Source organism: Artemia franciscana, chromosome 15, assembly GCF_032884065.1.
Source record: "Artemia franciscana chromosome 15, ASM3288406v1, whole genome shotgun sequence".
Taxonomy (NCBI): Eukaryota; Metazoa; Arthropoda; class Branchiopoda; order Anostraca; family Artemiidae; genus Artemia; species Artemia franciscana.
In genome coordinates, this window is record NC_088877.1 from 13,207,065 (window position 1) to 13,227,231 (window position 20,167).

The window sequence follows — 20,167 nt, forward strand, 5'->3', positions numbered from 1 at the left end:
GCGTAGTCGAAAAACCTTATAACTGTGTCTTTAAGGACGACTTACTCCCCCACAGTCTTCGTGGGAGGGGGTACAATTTACAAACTTCGACCAGGGCTTACATATAGTAATGGTTATTGGAAAGTGTACAGGCGTTTTCAGGAGAATTTTTTTGGTTGGGGGAGGGGTTGAGAAGAGGGGGATATGCTGGGGGAACTTTCCATGGAGGAATTTGTTATGGGGGAAGAAAATTTCCATGAAGAGAGCGCAGGATTTACCAGCATTATTTAAAAAAAAAAAAAAAAAAGGAAAAAATAAATATGAATAAGTTTTTTTCAGCTGGAAGTAAGGAGCAGCATTAAAACTTAAAACGAACAGAAATTATTACCCATATGAGGGGCTAACCTCATAATACCTCGCTCTTTACGCTAAAGTATTTTTAGTAATTTCAAGCATTTATTCTACGGTTTTTGTGATTCAGGGGTCATTCTTACTGAATTGGGACAAAATTTAAGCTTTAGTGTAAAGAGCGAGGTACTGAGGAGGGGGCGAACCCCCTCATATATGTAATAAAAACATGAGAATACAAAAGTTCTTTACGTAAGCTAATTTATAAGTTACGTATATCTTTTACTAATAAAAAGATTCGTAAAAATTAAAAGTTCTAGTTGCCTTTTTAATTAACCAAAAAATCGGAGGGCAACTAGGTTTCCTCCCCCGCTCTTTTTTTCTCAAAATCATTCGATCAAAATTCTGAGAAAGCCATTTAGCCAAAAAAAAAAATATATATACAAATTTCGTTTTAATTATTCCTCTGCGGAGACCCAAAATAAAAATGTGCATTGATTCAAAAACGTGTTTTTTTACTGTTATTAAAAGAAGAGTTGAGAGAAAGAGTTAAACTTTAGCGTAAAGAGCGGGGCGTTGATGAGGAAGCAGCCCCTCTCATATACGAAGTAACTTCTGTTCGTTTTAAGTTTTAATGTCGCTCCTTACTTTCATGAAAAAAAAATTGTTTTTTATTTAATTCTTGTTAAGAACTTCCCAAATACGAAATGTGAACTCAATACTTAGATTCTCAATAATAGTTGTTGCAAGGGTTTGTGGTACTTGGCAAATCCCCTATCGCTTAAGTTGCTCATTCATTGACGCATTGTAGAATCGATTGTTTTCGTTAGTTTCTTTCAGCTTACCGTGAGATAAGACAAAGAGAAGTGACAGAATAGATGAAAAATATAATTTGGACTATATATTTACACATTAGGGGGGAGGGGATAAAGTATTTGGGCAGTTTGAAGTAAGAAAACAATTCTTACTACATAATATGCAGAATAATTGTACCTAACACATTAGGCATGCAAACCTGCTATACTTTACCCCCCTCCCCCTAATGTGCAAAGATATAGCCCAAATTTGTTTCTAAAGTATTATATTTTTATCTTATGTGGGTATGTTTCATTAGGATTGAGCGTCAGAGAAACATATTAGAAGAATATTGGATAGGGGGTATATAATACAAGTACCGGGTATGCTTCTGAACAAACTGTGTGAAAATTAAAATCAGCCCCTCCCCCACTAGTTGTGATAGCCCACATATTGATATACTGAGGGGTACCTATTATGACTTATCTTTAATATCGCTTATCGTTGAATTTTATCTTTAATGTTTACTTAGGCGCTAGGTTGTTTGGAAACACGACTTAATTAAAATTAATTAATTAAACTTAATTAAAATTAAGAAAAAAGAATTGAGTAGGGAACATTATCTGTCAATTAGGGCTCATTTGAAAGACTCCACTCCTTAAGATGGGTTTTCCACTTTCATTTACAAAATATAGGAAAAACTGAAAACCAAGTTGAAGTGTTTTTCTTTTAAAAAAATTAAATTTCGAAAATCAAGGAATTACTAGTACATGCAGGGTAGCTATTTTATTTTTATCCTGGGAGAAGGGGAGTTAGGGGATTTCACCCTCTCACCCCCCCGAATTTTTTTTTCTTCCGATTCGTAGAAACGTACAAAGATGAATATAAACAAATTTTGATGTGTTTTAAAAATAATTTTTGTACCCCCTCCCCTTTCTGAAAAAAAAAATCCTTAAATAACAGATCCTGATAAAATCCTTTTGTCAGATTCTTGTTAGTTAGTGTATTTTCTTTCCATTCTTCAATTAATAAAATTCATTTTTTTAAAGCTTATCTTGACTACAGACTGACGTTGAATTCTGACAGTTTTTATTTTTTCGTTTTTATTGTTTTATTTATTTTTTTTGTTGGTTTATATTTCTTTTTTATCTACGGTATGACTCTCACTGTCACCAAACTTTTTGCTGGTTTCCTCACAAAAGAAGGCGAAAATTAACAAAACATATTTTAATTTTTGCAATAGCGAAGGGTTAGATTGGTATAGAGTTAGAATAGTATCCTTAGACACTTTTTTACTTTTGATTCGATTGTTTTTATGCGAGGTTTAAAAGAAAACAAAAAAAATTTGGCCGCCTCGAGGCATAGTGTTACTTTTATTTGCTAAAATATGTTGCTAAGTTGCAAATGTAAGGCACCATACCTTGCAACAGAAATTTGGTTAAAATATTAAGTTACCTGAAACTAAATTTAAATAAATAGTATTCTCAAACTATGGCTACTGTTAGAAATAGATGCTAATTTTTCTTGCATTGTCAATGTAGAGGTGTTTTTGGGGAAAAAGTACTAAACATAGAATAACTATGAGTCAGGCGTACACTGAGTGTCATTTGTCCTATTTATTTCAGCTTCCGAATGACCTTCTACAGTAATCATTTCATTGTAGATTGATCTAGTTTACGTATCGCGTGTTTATTTCAAACTCTCATTATTTTATTAAGGGATCATTCCTCACCTGTCCGGTTTAGCCAGCAATTACTTGTTATGATCAGAACTTTCTACTGTGTAAAGTTCCTTATTTCCTCTTTCATTTCTTAAAGTACCAAGAACAGGGGAAACCAAATCTGATGGATTGATGAAAAAATGTCAAGAAACGCCAAACGCTTGATGGGGGTAGTGATTTTGTCGACACTAGAGCCAATTTTCAGTGTTGTAAGTTACACATACTCTTTGGTTACCCGTTTACCCTGGTACTATTTTACCCAGTGTGCCCTAATGTAAACTATGCGCACCCTGGATATCAATATGCCCGATTTATTTAGTAATAGCTTAGGGTAGTGTGCTAAAATTATTTGGGGAATTCTTTGCTGGGCATTGAAACTTGGTACTGTGGCAAGTTCCTTTTTTCCTCTTTCATTTTATCAAGTACCAAAGACAGGGGAAACAAAATCTGATGGCTTTGTTTTGGTGGAAACTTACGTCACCATATATATCTCAATCAGTGAATCAGATCATTTTGTTCTAGGAAAAACACTGTCATTGGCTACTGACAAATTACGGTTTGCCTCATAAATACTTATTATCAGTCAATATGATGTATAAGTAAAAAAAAGAAAAAAAAGTTAAATATATAGTTTATCAAAGGTTTACATTTTACTTGGGACAAACATTCTTTCATAACACACATGTTTCGCGTTTATTTCTTTCAGCTTCGGGACTGGCCCCGTGACAACCCTTGGATATTGTTTGGGGATCTAATTTGACGGAAGAATTTCACGGTGTTTACAGGTACTCAAGCAATTTTTCAAAAAAGAATAAAAAGCGGCTTTAGCCTTTTTTATTCCAGCGAAACTAAATGAATTTTAACTAATAATTCAGAATATGAGCCGCGGGAAATAGTAACAAGAGCACCCTTCAGATTTTCTTCCATACGGCCTGATTGTTTCAAAGTTAAGCCAAAATGCCGTGCCGGGGCAGCATTTTATAAAAGTGGTCTAATAAAGGTACTGTAGGTTCTTAAAAGATGGAATGATGGAACACACTAAGTTCTTTCAAAATTTTAATATTTGTAAGCTAGCGTTGCCTATCTTCACCAACTCTGCAGTGAGCACCTGCCTCTTGAAATAAGAACTGACCGTTATTCCTAGTAGTTGGTTTGTTTACTATTAGTTGTTCAGTGACAGGGGTGAAGGATCAAAATTAGTAGTAAAATTCTTAAAAGATAAAATTTTACAATTAAGTCTTTTCACAGTCATTAGTGAATGCGCTGACTCCTGTCTTACTTTTTCAGCAGTTGCTGCAGCTCTGATGGGGTAACTTTTAGCGCATATTTCCTCTAACCTTAAGTCATCGACATCCTTCCATCTGCTTTCTGTATCTGTGCCAATATTATTGGTCGTGACTAGAAAAAATTGGGTTTAAAACAGTCCCTTGAGGAACTCCTCAAAAACTAGCTATTGATCTGAGAAAACTTTCTTGTGCTCTATTATTCGAAATCAGTTTGAATAAACTTAGAATAGCAGAAATCTAATTAGGATTTAAAGGAAACTACAAGAAGTTTTTTAGTTAATATATGCTTTATTAGACCAAAGCCTTTCTTAAAATATATAGTTAGCTGGCTAAATTGATCTGATTGCTTGATTAAATTATGAAAAAATCAGGAAATCGATTTGATGAAAAAGAACTTCATTTGCAGTTGTAGTTTTGCTACTAGTGGGTGCCAAAAAAAAATAAAGAAAAGAAAAAGAACATGGATGAAAAATATGCTAAACGCATATGGCATCAAATAGCTTTAGAAGATGTGGCTGTAGTTTGAAGGTGAATTTTTTTGTGAATCCACTGAAAGTTACTATTCAAATTGTTGCAGTTGAAAAGTGTTGTCGAATTCAGCGAATTAGTTTTGCCAAATTAATTGCATTGTTCAAGGTGGCAGCTCTAACAAAAATGTTATGCTGGCGTATAAATTTCATTTTTTGTTAAATAGCCAAAGGAAAAATCTTAGAAAATCGCGGTTTTCAGGTTTGAATAGACCTAAGATGGCTCCAGGTTTAAACTATGCTATATTGGACAATAATGTGCTGTTTAAAAGTTTTATGTGAACAGTAAAATATTTATTAATGAATGTGAAGTTTATTTTTATTAAATTTTTCATTGAGCTTTACGTGAAGTTTACATTAGTTTTTAAACGTGAAGTTCAATTTTAGGATTTTTTCCTCGCAGTGAAATCTATACTACGACAAAAACCAGAGGACGTCATTGTTGACTATCAACCATTCACTTTGGAAGATAAGACCCTGATAGCTACATTTAGAATGAAGAAAGAAGCAGTGCATGCTGCTTTGTGTGGTAAGAATATGTCATTTCACTAGCCAGGAAAATAAGTCATTAATTTTATTGTCATCTATTTGTTTTTTTCTTTTCTGACTTTTTGACAAAGTTTTTACTCATCATATTTTTTATATATATTTTCATTAATTTTATTGTGATCTATTTACTTTTTATTTTTGACTTTTTTACTAGTGCTTGTTTGATGTAAAATATAAATTCGGCAACCATGCTGTCATAGAAATTTTTAAAATAAAATTCTATTTTATTCTATTTATTTACGTGTAACCAAACTTTGATGGTTTTTTTTTTTCGTTTCTTCAACAATAAGACATATATTTGACTTTTTTATTAGTGCTTGCTTGACATAAAATTCAAATTCGGCAACCATGCTGTCATAGAAATTTTTAAGATAAAATTCTATTTATTTACGTGTAACCAAAGTATGATTGTTTTTTCTTCAACAATAAGACATTAATTTGCCAGAAACAGGCGTAAAAAAAAAGAAACTAAAAATAGACATCACAAGTTTATTCAGTATTCTCTGTTTTCCAGTTCCTTTAGACATCCACTTAAAAATTAAATCAACATTTATTTTTTATTGTCTAAAAACAATACGTCCACTCTGGGGATGTACTATAATGTTTAGATTATTGGCCTTTATAATAAGACGTATCAAGGTTACTGTTCTTAGAACCTAAGCACAGACAAACAAATGCTTGTTGCAGAAAGGGGCTGCGTGCTGTGCTTCGCCGGACTACCACGTAATTAAATTTGTTTTTTTAGATAGGTTAATGCATGGAAATACATGAAATGTATTAAGAGTATCATAAGTGCATGAAATGAAAATTCACGGAGCATTAAATAAATTGTAAGACCTGTCGTCATCGCTTTTACTATAAGTTCTTAAAGTAGCGTTCACAAAAATATTGAGACTGTCATGCATGGCCATTTGGATGTCTAGACGCAAACAATGCTTTTTACTACATTTATTTAGATTATGAGAATGTTTCTTTAAAAAATAATGTATAATAATGTAGCAACCGAATTTTTTTGTAATCTTTCGGGGAATAATAAAAAAAAATGTAAACACTAGATAATTTATATATCAAAAATAATGTAGCTTGTAGGAAAGATTTGGATTATCACAATAATTTATTATTTTTGATATAAAATAATGTATATAATCTAGCAGCCGAATTTTTTGTAATCTTTCGGGGAATAATAAAAAAAATGTAAACATTAGGTAATTTATATATCAAAAATAATATAGCTTGTAGGAAAGATTTGGATTATCACAAAAATTTGTCCTTACGGGGATTCGATACCTTAAAGGATTGCCCAACATTTATTGAATTTGTATAACTTTTTCCGTTTTGTGCCGAAGAAAAAAAAATATCCCATTTCAATGACACTTACATTATTAGAAAGTGTGAATATTTTGATATAAAGGATCAATTTTCTTTTTCAAGTTTAGGAAAGGGCATTCCCTAACATTTTCTAGCATGCCTTCTAGGAAAACGCTAGGAATCAGCGTAAAAGAAATACTATTTGAGGAATTTGGCAGCATTAGAATTTCCCTATGAAGACACCGCCTTTGATTGAAGATATTGCCGACAAAGGTGACCTAAAATCATTAGGATTTCCCTGTGATAACACCGCCTTTTATTGAAGATCTTGCCAAAAAAGGTGACCTAAAATGAAATTGCCTTTTAAGAGCTCAATTAATATCATTTTGAAAGAAAAGGCATTAAACCACTAGGAATTTAGACAGACACACACACATCCACGCATAACGGACGTAACAATATAAATTACTTGTATTTCGGCCACAGATATGGAGCTTTATTATGCGCCTTGGTGAAGTGCAAAAGCATAGTGAAGTTTTTATTTAACTAATTTTTTTGTATTGTGTACTCAGTTTTTGTGATTTTTTATTTTTTTTTATTTTTTGACTAAAGAAAATAAATTTTAGGGAGAATAAGTTATCAATTAGTAATAGATTAATTGGAGACAAAACTGGTTATCACTTTAAGTAATTGTAACTAAGTTGTATGATGCCAGCTTCTTTTTTGTATACTGTGTAATCATGATAATAATTTATTTATGCCCGCTCATACAAAAAAAGAAAAGAAAAGGGGAGTGGTAAAAAAGAAAAGAAAAACAAGAACGCTTCAACAACAAAGAATAAAAACAAACCTCAACTTCTTTGCAGAAACTCACAGATAGGCAATGATCACAGAATGACAGATAGGTAATAGACAGTGCAAAAACAATGATTTAATTCCGCTTTTCTCGACATTTCCTTCAGAGGACATCACAATGCCAATCGGGTCCCCCGTTTTTGGGATCTTAGAACGAATGCGTTTCCTTTACGGAATAAGTAATAACTTCAAATAATTGCAGTAAACAGGCAGTAGTTTCAGTTTCTCAGTTTGAGTGAAGCAATCCCCGGCGACTCATGAAGCAGGTGAGGGAGATCAACTGTTACTGCTGCAAAAACGTTCCTGTTCAGGCTAAACTTCAAAGAGACTTGCTATGGCTTGATCGATTACCTTTCATAATTTTATCAATTATCAATATGCGTGGACTTTTAATATCTTGTCCATGCGTTATTTTCTGATACATCATACATTTTTTAGAATTAATTTTGTTTGTTCAAACGTCACATATAAATTTTCACTGCTTTGCTGCTTACCCGCCAACGATTAAGTTACAAAAAATCAGACTCTTAGTGCGTTAACACATTAACTAACACGTAAACTAGTGTTTTAATATATAATGCGTTATTAAAGTGTTGCAAGAGCAACACTTTGGTTTTGTTTCCTCACTTCGATTAAACACTGAAGTTGTTATTGTGTAAGGATCTAGAAATAAATACTAGGTACACCAACTCACAAAAGTTGAAAACTCCTCATTGCAGTTAGCAAAAGTTGCAAACCCCTCATCGCTGAAGTTGATTGTAGCTTAACAGCCAAATATTACTTACACGTCCCCTACATGTCTTACCGCTGGAACCCAATTGGTCTTACCATCAAATTCACTGGAAATAAATAATAGGTACACCAGCTAGCAAAAGCTGCAAACCCCTCATTGCCGAAGATGATTCTGAGCTAACAGCCGACTGTTGCTTAAAATTTCCTGTATGTCTCACACTTGGTATCGGCCTATTTTTGGTTTCAGTGTGTACCTTACTACTGAAGTTGTCAACCCCTTTAAACTTTCAAACTGGTATATCTCATGAAGGAATTTTTCTGCGAAAAAATGGATGACGTATTCTTTGATCAGCTCATCAAGAGCTATCGACTGCCGTCGCCAAAAAAAAGTCTATCTGTCTTAGTTCAAAAGTTGACTTTCTTGCCGTAGGCCAAGTTAGAAAGGACCGAAGGATATACTCTTAATTTCTTTAGCAATGAGAGAGCTTTTAAAGCTTAAGAGGTACGTCTGATGCCATTTATCTACCGCAATCCCAATTGCAAAAAAACGAATGATAAACTCAGCTGAAATCACAAACAGAAATGGGTAGAAGCAATAGATTTTGGCCCCAGGCAAGAGTTCTACGAAGCTTTCTAAAATGCAGTCATATTCATCAATCCAACCCAAGGTCCACACTTTCTGTAAAAACCGCAGAGGTTACACCCTTACCACTTTCTAGGAATAAGCTGAAATCGGGATGCTAGGAACAAAAAAAAAAAAAACGACAAAACCAAAGTGTTGCTTTCGCAACGCAATTAGTAACTCCAGTTCCATTTGGAACTTATTTCCAAATGGAGTTAGGAAAAATATTTATATGCTTTGACTATGTTGCAACATATTTTTTTTGCTATATGTATATGTATATATGTATATGTATATGTATATGTATGCATAACTGTATTTTGTTTATTTTTTTTACCTTTTCTTTCAGATAATATCAACACCCGAAGTGCAATTGACACAATGCAGGAATTAGTCAGCGACGTTTATATTTATTTAGAAAAACAGAAAGTACCTAATAGAGAAGTTTTAAAAAGCATCGCCGTTTTCATCACACACATGTTTCAAGTGTTTGGAGTTATACCCAAAGATGAATCTATAGGATTTCCAACCGAAACCTCCTCAGCAACAGTAAGTATTTTGTAGCCTATTAATTGCCTATTATGCAGCCTATTATTATGCTATATTAATGTTAACCTATTATTAGCCTATTAGTATATTGTAGCCTATTTAGCCTTTTAATACATATTATTGGCACTTCCCAGAAGAAAAACATAATTCAATTTTCAATTTCGTAATGATTATACAAAAAAAAAATTAAAAATAAAAAAAAACACAAAAACGTCTACTAGACTTGAATAACGTCAAATTTTCACTTATTGATGGATTATCCCAAAGTTCTTGGGAGATGTAGAAGTCAGCGCTAAAAAAAAGCACCTTACCGCACCAAAGTAGCCCCTCCAGTATTTTTCCAGTAATTTTTTTTACGAAAACCAATACTACTTACAAATATTAAATAACTCAGCCCCTCATTAACAGGATAGGAGTATTCTACGTGTATTACAGTTCCTCGCAATTATTATTTTTTTTTGTTGAAAAAATAGTTGGAATAGAGAAGGTTTAGGATAGCTCTGTGGAGATTGCATCTGCTCAAAGGCTACTCCACATGAAAATAAGTAGTTTGAGAGAGCTGTATCTGTCTTGGCTTTTTCTACAAGTAGCCATGACTTAATGCCCACAACTACTTGATTTTGTGGACATCAAGTCATGGCTAATTTTAGAAAAAGTGAAGCCCTTTTTAGGATTGTGTATAAATGATGTCAGTTCATTTTTTGATAAATAAGTCTTATCTATCATCCGTCCATACTTCGTTCCTAGGGCAGAACTAAGGTAGATAGTCATAAAACAAAGGGGTGAAAGATTGGATTGATTTTGAGCTGACGCGTAATGCACAATATCGACTGGACTTGTATGCAAAATCTTAGACTGTATTTGCATGGACTCACAGGCGAACCAGTGAAACCGAAGCCTAAATAGGCTTGGCCGCTTGTAGTCTAACCTGTCATACCTGTATTACTCCAGTATTTTTGTTAAATCTTTTTGAAAGGAAAACCTCTGATTGATGTAAGTACTTACTTCCAAAAACTTTTCCTCTGTTAGCAACAGAGGAGACTGGGGGAAATGGTTGAAACTCTTTCTAAAGAAGGTTTCTGGTGGCTCTGATGGTATGACCATTTCTCAAAGTCTGCTCCACATGGCAGTTAGTGATTTGAGGGAGTTGTCTTATTCACGATTTTAAAAGAACGAAGAGATTTTTCCTAGAAATTGCTCAAGGATAATTCTACAAAAACTTGTTGATGAAGCGCTAAATAATTTTGTAAATCTTGGTGATGGTTGGTGATCTTGGTGATGAAGCGCTTAATGTCACTCTTTGAGAATGAAGTGGCTGGACTCTCCTTTCAGTAGGATTGAAAACTTCTCCTTTCAGTAAGCTTCTCCTTCTCCTAGGACTTCTCCTTTCAGTAAGCTTGAGCATAGCCTCCCGATGGATGAAAACCTCCCTTAGAATAAATTTTTATAATGATCTTCTAAGTGGGTTACAATAAAGCTGGACAGACGACTTTAGGATAAAATGAGATTTGAAATTACTTTAACATTCGGAGATACTGGGGATACCCTGAAGATGGCATGTGATTGTGTGTTACTGAAAGCGTTTTAATTCCTTTTACTCTATATTTCTTTTGTTTATGGCGGTTGTTCTGTGCAGTGCATCCACAATCATCGAATTTTTGAGTATTTCTGTGTTTCAGCGAATTTCACTGCTTTCTGTCTGTGATATTTGTTTTAGGCAGTGCTTGCTCTATTCTGAATTTTTCAGTATTTCTTCCTCGAGAAGGCGCTGTTTTGCTCCAAACAGTTTGAAGTAAAGTTAACACGAAATACAATAATTATAAAAAAAAAACCTTTTCCAATCTGGTTTCCTTCTGACAGATTGAGAATACCTGTACCCAACAAGTATCTCTTATGCCAAGTGTTATCCCTAGAAACCCTTTTCCAAGGTAAGTAAAACCTTCGGTAAGACAGTATCCAGGGGGGGGGTCTTACCGGGTTTGAAGCCCCCCCCCCCTCCAAAAACACGTCACAAAAATGCATAAAAACAAATTTTGATTCTTAACTTAGGTTTTTTTGTAATCTCATCCCCCCTCCCCAAAAAACATCCCTCAACCCGATAAAAATCTTGGATACACCCTTGCCTACTGGTTCTAGACTGGAACAAAGTTGAGTAAAATCAATGGTTTCAAAAGACCGTATTCCCTCTTTCTCTCAATTTTGTCTTTAATTGTTTACAGTAAGACCCCCCCCCCTGTTAGAATTTGATTTTTTTCAGGGGTTCGGTTAATTTTTTAACAACTAAGGTAAAAAGACAGTATAAAATAACATGCCTGGCAGAGAATAAATTAGAGAACAAGGATTTGGGAAGCAATTATAGATTGACACAATAGAAAATTTAGTTTCAGTATGTTGTTACTTTACGCTGTTTGTTCGAAAAGTGATTGTTTTTTATTGTCTTAGAGTGAAGAGCAGCTCTACCCTTACTTGAAAGCTTTCGCTCAATTTCGGGAAGAAGTTAGGAAATCGGCCAAGGAAATTGGTAATCATGATCTCCTCAACGTTTGTGATAAAGTCCGTGATGAAATCTTACCAGAACTTGGAGTTAGACTGGAAGATAAAGAAAGTGGTGAGTTTTCAATTCTGGGGTAGTTTCTTTTTATGCTACTTTTTTTTTAGGCTTACATGTGACTAATAAGTGGAAGTTTTAACTATAATTTGACATATCTTCGCTATGCAACAAAAACCTCGTATCTATCCTTTCTTTTTTATTCAAGAATATAGTCTAAAGCATTTCTACAGGGATAACTGCGATGGAAATATTAGATCCTGGCACGTACACAGGGGGAGAGGGGGCTTCGGGCCCGGCCCTCCCACCCAAAATTTTGTGAAATGTTTAATTTCCCCATGGTTTCTTGGGATTTCTGGCAGAAGTAGGACATTTATTAACAATATAGATACATGTGGAAGCATTTTTTGGGTGAATTTTACAGCATGCAATGAACCGGTCAAGTCACTGCCCAATTATTAACCCATTTTCTGGCTAACTTTTCACCCTCTTTGAAGTAATTAGCAATTGTACTGTTATATTTTCGTAAAGAGAGTTTGCTTTCCACAGCAAAAAAGAATTATTCTTGATATTAGGGCGTTTAACCCCCTTTTCAGGATAAAGGACAGATTTTAATGGATAAATTTTAGAAACTATCATTTTTCATTAAAATCTAACTTTTTACAATTGAAAAACTACCCCCCATAGCACCCATATTACACTGTTGACCCCAAAATTTCCCTTTCAGTGGGATATAATAGATTAATCACTGGTTCTAAATCGCTATGAACATAACCTGAGCCTGAAACGTACTTTTGAGGCTTCAGTCTTCCCCCCCCCCATCCGCTACAATACTACAGATTAAAGTGAATCTGTATTTTCTGATATACGTGATTTTTGCATGATTAAATAAAAAAAAGTGCTACTTTATATCTGCTGTTTCGAAGGTTTTGCGCCCCCTCCCCCCCCCCAAAAAAAAAAATTCCTGCGTACGTACCTGATTAGATTCAAAGGTATTGATTTTTTTATTGTGTTTATTATTATTGCTCACTGTATAGTGTATATACTTGAAATAACTGCAGATATATTTTATTTTTATTTGTATGTTTGCATTATATTTTCATCTCTACTGGCAAGCAGTAAAATTAAATATGAAAATTATTAAATAAGAACAACATAATATAAGCACCTTTTTCCGTAGGGGATGTTATCTCCACTCCCCCTCCGCTTTAGTTAAGCCTTATCCGGTCATAGTACCGGCTTTGTTTTCTGTTTAATTGGTTGTGTTAATCGACCTGTATTTAGCTTGTATGGTTTTTAGGTTACCAGAATTAAAAGAATAAAATGCCTTAATGACTCGACAAAGTAAACATTTTGTGGCAATTTCTTTAATCTAGAGATTTCTGAAGTTCTCGAAATATGGATAAACGCATGAATCTATAAAAGTTTGTATCGAAAAGCTTTAACAAGTCAATAATTATCCAGAAAAAGTATTAAAAAAAGATAAAGTAAACGTTTTGTGGCAATTTTGTCAGTATAGAGACCTCTGAACTTGTGGAAATCTGAAAAGAAAACAACAACAAAAAACAGGAAAATTATATTATTGATTCGCCTTAAAAAACTTCAACTAGTCAATAGTGTTTTAGAAAAAGTTACTTTGATTACAGATTGTGTTAATGATATAGGTCGTGGGATCCAATTTCAACGATGGTATTTGTCTACAAACGTTATTATTAGAATGTCAAAATCCCGGCCCGACTCTCAAAAAGGTCTAGTACAATGTTTCTAATGCTGGAATTTACTCTTAAAGTTTTTGTTTGTCTATAGTCGATTCTTTTCCAGGTATTTTTTGTGACTTCTTTTCACTAACTAGAAAATGTAATAGTGGTGTAATGAAAGGTTAAGTGCATAGTCCAGTGGCAGGATACTTGCCTATAATATAGGTCGCTCCGCCGGCGACATATATTTTTTTATAGTAAATTCCATTTTTTGCTTTGATCGATTTTCTATCGAAATCAGCATGGATTTTCTCTAATGATAATTATCTTATCCCTTCTTTAGTTTTTTTTACATGTTTGCTTTCTGATACTCTTTACACATTCTTTTTCGACAGATCATGTAAACCTGGGCTGGGGAAAATCACATTATATCGAAAATTGCCGATTTATTAGTTTGTATCTATTCTTTGTTTACTGATTATGGCCTACTCGCATGGTGCTGACTTAGCTAAATAATGTCGCTCATAAAGTTGATGAAGTTTTCTGTATGCAGCCAATTACGGATATTGTACTGTCTTGAAGAAACTTTCTAAAATTTGAAGGGGAGTTTGACTAATTAGTCGTAACTTCCAACCTGATTTGGCTCGTTAGAGAAAAATCAGGCTTAATAATTTTTTGCACATTTTTTTGTCAAAATTCTGTAATTTCCATCTCTTTGTGGGTACTTGGAACAAAATATCTATTAATGCTTGCAAAATTTTACTGCCAACCCATGAGGATTTCTCTAATCCATCTTTCTCTGGAATCCACTCGATTTAGATTATTGGATTTTAGGTAAATTTATAATAAAGATTGAATCGCCTGAAACTCTCATTAAAGAAAGAGATGTTAAAAGGGCAGAAGAAGAAAAGAAACGACAAGAGAAGGAGAGAAAGAAGGCTGAAGCTGCTGCGAAGGAAGCGGAAAAAGCTGCTCTTCAAGCTATCCCTCCCGGTGACCTTTTTAGAAATGAGACAGATAAATATTCGCAGTTTGACGACCAGGTAGTTCTTTAAAATATGCATGATAGGAATTTCTTAGTTAAGCTTTATAAGACTAGACGTTTCTCTCCACCCCCTCCCCCGCAATATGGGGTATATTAAATTAGATGAGTCTTTTGTCTAACCTAACCATATAACTCTTTGTTTTGATAATGATTTAAACAAGTTTTTCAACTGTGTAATACTGTGTTAAGTAACACAATTATTTGTTGGAAATCATTAACAGAATCTTGAAAAAATAATCGTTGTGGAAGTTTTGATGTTGAACTATAATTGAATTATGTTAAAATTGTGGGTATATAGGCTATCTTCAGCATATAATTGGAGTAAAATATATATGAAGTATAATAGGCTATAATGATATTTTTTTCGCCAGTTTTTTTATATGCTGCCAATTTTTTTTTATTGAGTGGAGTTGATAAGTGTCTACCCTTGACGGTTTATTGATAAGACATTATATTTTGGAAAGCCGCGTGTTATTCTTGCATGGGGCCAAAGGAGTGGTTTGGTTTGACCATGAGCTAAAGCCTAAGATTTATGAGCTGAAGGGGGGGGGGAGTCTGTGTCACAGAGAACTAATTGGAGTTTTTTGTCAAATTTTCGTTTCTTTGACCCATTTTGTTTTTGTTTAAGAGTTCAAAACTCTGTTTTAACGGGCAAGCTCCTTTTTAACAAAACCAGTTTTCAATCAAAATTATAATAAAATGAAAGAATGCTTAAGATGTTAGACCCTCTCCTAGTCCCTTTGTTCAAATATTGTCCTAAAGTAACGAATGGGAAATTTTACAGAAAGGAGGAGAATCGATATCGAGAAATACAGACATTGAGAAAGGAGCATTTTCCTAGGGTTCCATAAGTGGAACCCTATCTTTGCTATCTTTGCTACCAATAATTTTTTTTATGGTTCCAGTTAAGTTTGCAATTTCTGTTTCTGTGTTTTGGACTGAGGAAAACTATCAAATAACCCTCGTAGAATCTAATATCCACTTTATATTAAATTTAATATTAATATTCATTTTGTTAATATTTAATTATATTATATTAATTATATATAATTATATTATTTAATCATGTTAATATCTAATATTCACTAATATTCTAAGCTTTTTATATGCTTTATTCTTTACTTAAAAACTCTACTTAAAACTTATTACTTTTACTTCAAGTAGTTAATTAGCTTAAGTTAATTTATTGATTTTTTACAGTTAAGCTTTAAAACTTTAAATCCTGCTTAAAAGTCTTTTTAAACTTTACCTGTGAACTTAAAAAAAATTGTTTCTTTTTTTATTTAAACTCTTAAATTTCCAAAACAGAAGAGTTTGTTATAACGCTGAGCAAAATTCGTTGATGATCTGACCAAATTATCTTGATCTGACCAGTTATTTTTTAACAAAAATTTGTTCACGATTTGCGCCATTTTGATCTTAGTTTTAGTTTTCCGTGTATATGATCTTATTTTTTTCGAATAACAGTCTGTTTTGTGCCATTTTGAAAATTCCGAGGGGCTGAATACTTTTTTGTGCGGATTATGCGAAACCAAGATATGTTCTGATTCTCTGCAAAAGCACGTTAGTTTCTGACTCGCTGCGACAATGAGCCCGCTGCAATTTTTTTCAAAGTTTAGCTGCTCTTGAATTTTCCTCTTCCTGCTTCCTTTATAGCAGAAAAAAAACCTGATTCACTTTGTTTGAAGCGAAAAGGTATCTAGATTTGTTTGTCACCATTCGACTTTAAACTTATGGGGTATAAACTTATGGGTTAATGGGACATAAGAATGATGACTTTCAAGGATCCGCCTCCTTTATAGGAGTTTGCATGAAAGTACTCAAATTTGCTGAAAACTTATGAGATAAGCACCTTAAGACAAGGGGGCGAACTTTCAGAGGCATACGCTGCTTCCTACCCCCCATCAACCCCACCAACCTTCCTTTCGAAACTGCTTGGATTTGATTGGAGTTTGGTAGGCAGGAAAACAGGGCCGAAGAAATTTCAGACCAATAGTAATTACTTATGGCCTATAATAATAATAATAATTTGTTTATAACCCATATCATGACAAGTTATGGCACTTGTGAAGTAACAAAAAGAAAATGAAATACACTGCAAGTAAAATACACTACAAATAGAAAAAACACTACGCTTTTATGAGATTAACCGAACAGACGGACCAAAGGATGATGAGGCGATAAACGATAAAAAGCTGATTCCGACAACCTTCCCTGCAGGAGGGCCAACTTTGCACTTATATCAGGGACATCAAACTTATGAATTATCTTCCCATTGCTATACCATGGGGGAGATAAAGTAAAAATTTACAATATCAGAAATAAAAAGTCCGAATCTGATTAACATCTTTTTTCTTTAGAAGGGGATAAAGACCAGAAAGATAAAGGATAGAATGATCACAGAATGTAGCATATAGTCTACCGAGTGCACGTCTATTATACTTCCCTCGATTAGCAACTATCTTAGAATAGCCCATTTGAATTTTCTTTTGAACATCACGAACAGTGCACTGCCGTAGGCAAGAAATTGAATTCGTAAGAGTAATACCCAACCACCGAAAGGCGGAAACAAAGGGTATGAAAAAACCGCGACAAGCTAAGGGAGCATTAGAGGAAGTCGGACCATTAAAAACTTGAAATTCACATTTCTCAACATTAAGAGAAAGACCAATATTAGAAAATAGACGTGAAACTTTTGAGACCATAAACGAGAGATCTTGCTTATTTTTACACAAAAGTAAAAGGTCATCTGCATAAGCAAGATAAGAAACATCTGAGAGTCCAATAAAATAATTTGATCTAATTTCATCTAAAATACCAGAAATGCACATTTTGAATATACTAGGTGATAAAACCCCTCCCTGCTTGACACCTCGACGTAAACGGACAAACGGAGATCCCGATTTAATAATTCGGAGGAAAGAATTCTCATACCAAAAACGAAGAAGAAAAATGATTGAAAGATTTACACCATTATCAAAAAGGGAAAAAAAAGCTTGACAGTGAACTACATTGTCAAAAGCTTTAGAAAGGTCCAAAGTACACATATAAAGTGGCGACCCCTCAGACATGCTATTCTTAAGGGTGGAAGAACGAAACGAGAGGAGAGTATTAGATGCGGAGTGCCTGCTATTTTTGATTATTTTGATTTAAGAATGAGGCAAATTATTATGAGCATGGTTTGAAATAGACAGCTGCTGAATTCATTTTCAGGAGCAAAGGGTTGCATATATGTTCTAGTTATTTTACATTTATTCTTTTCTGATACATACAAGGGTAGAATTCAATCTCATAGCCACAAAGACAAGTGATGGGTGACAGAATGCATTAGACTTATATAATTTGGGCTATATATTTGCACTTTGGGGGGGGGGGTAAAGTAATAGGACATCAAAAAGCAAAAAGTTTGAAAACAATTCTTACTTAATAAAATGCAGCATAATTTTTGTCTGCAAGAAAACACAATTTGGTTGCAGACCCGCTACACTTTACTCCTCCCTCCCCCCCCCTAATGTGCAAAGATATAGCCCAAATTTAGATCAGGAACCTGAGTGTGTTTGCTGTAATACGTAAGTACCTCTAACTGTTCACCTAGGAAATTTAAACAAGCAGGCTTAGAGCCCTGAACCCTTCCCTCCCTTCTCCATGAAATCCTCAATCAAATACATAAAATCGATACTTATGTGTTATCGCGACCACACTGAAGAACTGAAGTAAGGTTAATAGTAATAAAACATATCAAAATATAATGAAAAAATAATTATTTAGTAACAAAATTATGGGAACTACAACAGAGAATTATGAAAAGAAGGCCACTCAGAACGCATTATATTAAACATCTATCATAACCTAGCCTAACCAACTCTATATATTAAATATTTAAAATATACCCATATAGTAGTTTATCTTACTCAGGCTAAGGTAATTCTCTCAGAAAGTAAGTAGTAAGTAGTACTACAATACTACTTACATATACTACTTACTAAATCGTAAGTAGGCTACAATAAACCTTCTACAGAGGTGGATTTTGCATGATTTGAAAAATGATAAGAAATTAAATCCAAACAAGATTTCTCTCAAATGAAACTATGGACAATTTTCAAGCATAATTGTCCGCAGGACGTTTTCTGGGGGATTTTTCAGCGAGGATGGCATTATCCAGGGGTATTTTAAGCAGGAGGAACTTTCCAAATAGGAATTTTGTCAAATGGGTTTTATCTCCTAAGGAGGACTCCCGTGGAGGGGTGGGGGGCTAGAAGGGGCACAATATTGTTCTGCATTATTTGAAAATGACGAGAAATTAATTAAAAACTGTTTTTTTTTAAACAAAAATAAGGAGCAACATCAAAAATTAAGACGAACGTAAGTTGAATAAGACGAACATACATGAGCGCTCATAAGCTGAGTTTTAGGAGGAAGGGGCTATGAAAAACACTACATCCTTGATTATCCGTATAAATTTTATTATTCTCATTAGAGAGCACCTTATTGTACAAACACACGATTTTCCCTTTAAAAACGTAAAATATAAATGGCATGGGTGTCCTTCTGCTTCCCCCTCCTTATGGGCGGCCATGCTTACATAAGAGAGGCTGCCCGCTTTTTTTGGGAAAGTTGGGTATTTCCGTATTAGCCAGTACACACAAGTGAAGTTAGGTTAATCCTAATGAAATATACAAAAAATTGCTGAAAATATAATACTTTAATAACAAAATTACGGAAACTACAACATAAAATCATGTAAAGCGGGCCTTACAGAACGCATTATATTAAATACCTGGCCTAACCCAACCATTATAAAACTGAGAATTGATCACCCAATATAACCATTTCTTTGTCAATACAAAATCGTCTTCCCACAGTCGATAGGTTGATCGCTCTAAATAAAAACTAAAATATGTCAAAAGAAACACACCCCGCGTGGCACAAAGTTTGTCATACGTGGCATGGTATGACGGAAGGGTGCCATGTGTGGCTGAAAAAGCGACACTCCAGGGTGTACAGTAGGTGACCGGTAGTTTGCCAGAGACTAGAAAATCAACGCATTGTATGTGAAATATTATAAGTTTTAACTGAAAAGGGCTTCCGGGACTTAGTCGGAAAGGATTTGAAATATATCCGTTGGGACAAAAACAGTTTTTTTTTGTCCTGTGGTGGCGCAGCGGGCTTGATATCAGCTTTGTAATGATGCTTCCCAGAGTTCGAACTCAGCTGTAGCACCACGCTGTTGGGCCGACATTAGGACTTTAGTGGTCAAGAAGTGTTGGTAATCCAATGCATACATACATCTGTTTTTTCATCATGGTCTTAATTAGCCAAAAATGTCAGAAAATGGAAGTTTATACTGCCATTCTTCCGCAAATTTAATTCTTGTACTCTAACAAAGTGGGTTTTTTAATTACTGAAAGTTTCCTTTTTTGGTGGTGATCTATAGCTGGTAATACAGTTAAAGAATTTTTTTAAGGTAGGTGGTGCGGAGACCGGTTGTACTCGGATGGGGATTGGTTAGTGGAATCTAGTGAATATACTTCATATTTATTTATATTTTGTTTTTTCCTAAATAACGCGCCATTGAGACCTTTGGAATATTTTTGTTTATAAATGGAA

At 34.1% G+C, this 20,167-nt stretch overlaps 1 protein-coding gene across 1 annotated transcript in view; it reads left to right on the plus strand.

Moving 5' to 3' along the window:
* LOC136036073 (cysteine--tRNA ligase, cytoplasmic-like) overlaps positions 1–20,167 on the plus strand; it is a gene marked incomplete in the record, with an annotated part of 157,894 nt that overhangs the window by 19,892 nt on the left and 117,835 nt on the right. The window contains 4 exon segments of the mRNA XM_065718033.1: positions 5,043–5,184; positions 9,071–9,270; positions 11,713–11,878; positions 14,350–14,555. Coding sequence (XP_065574105.1) covers positions 5,043–5,184; positions 9,071–9,270; positions 11,713–11,878; positions 14,350–14,555 — 714 coding nt within the window.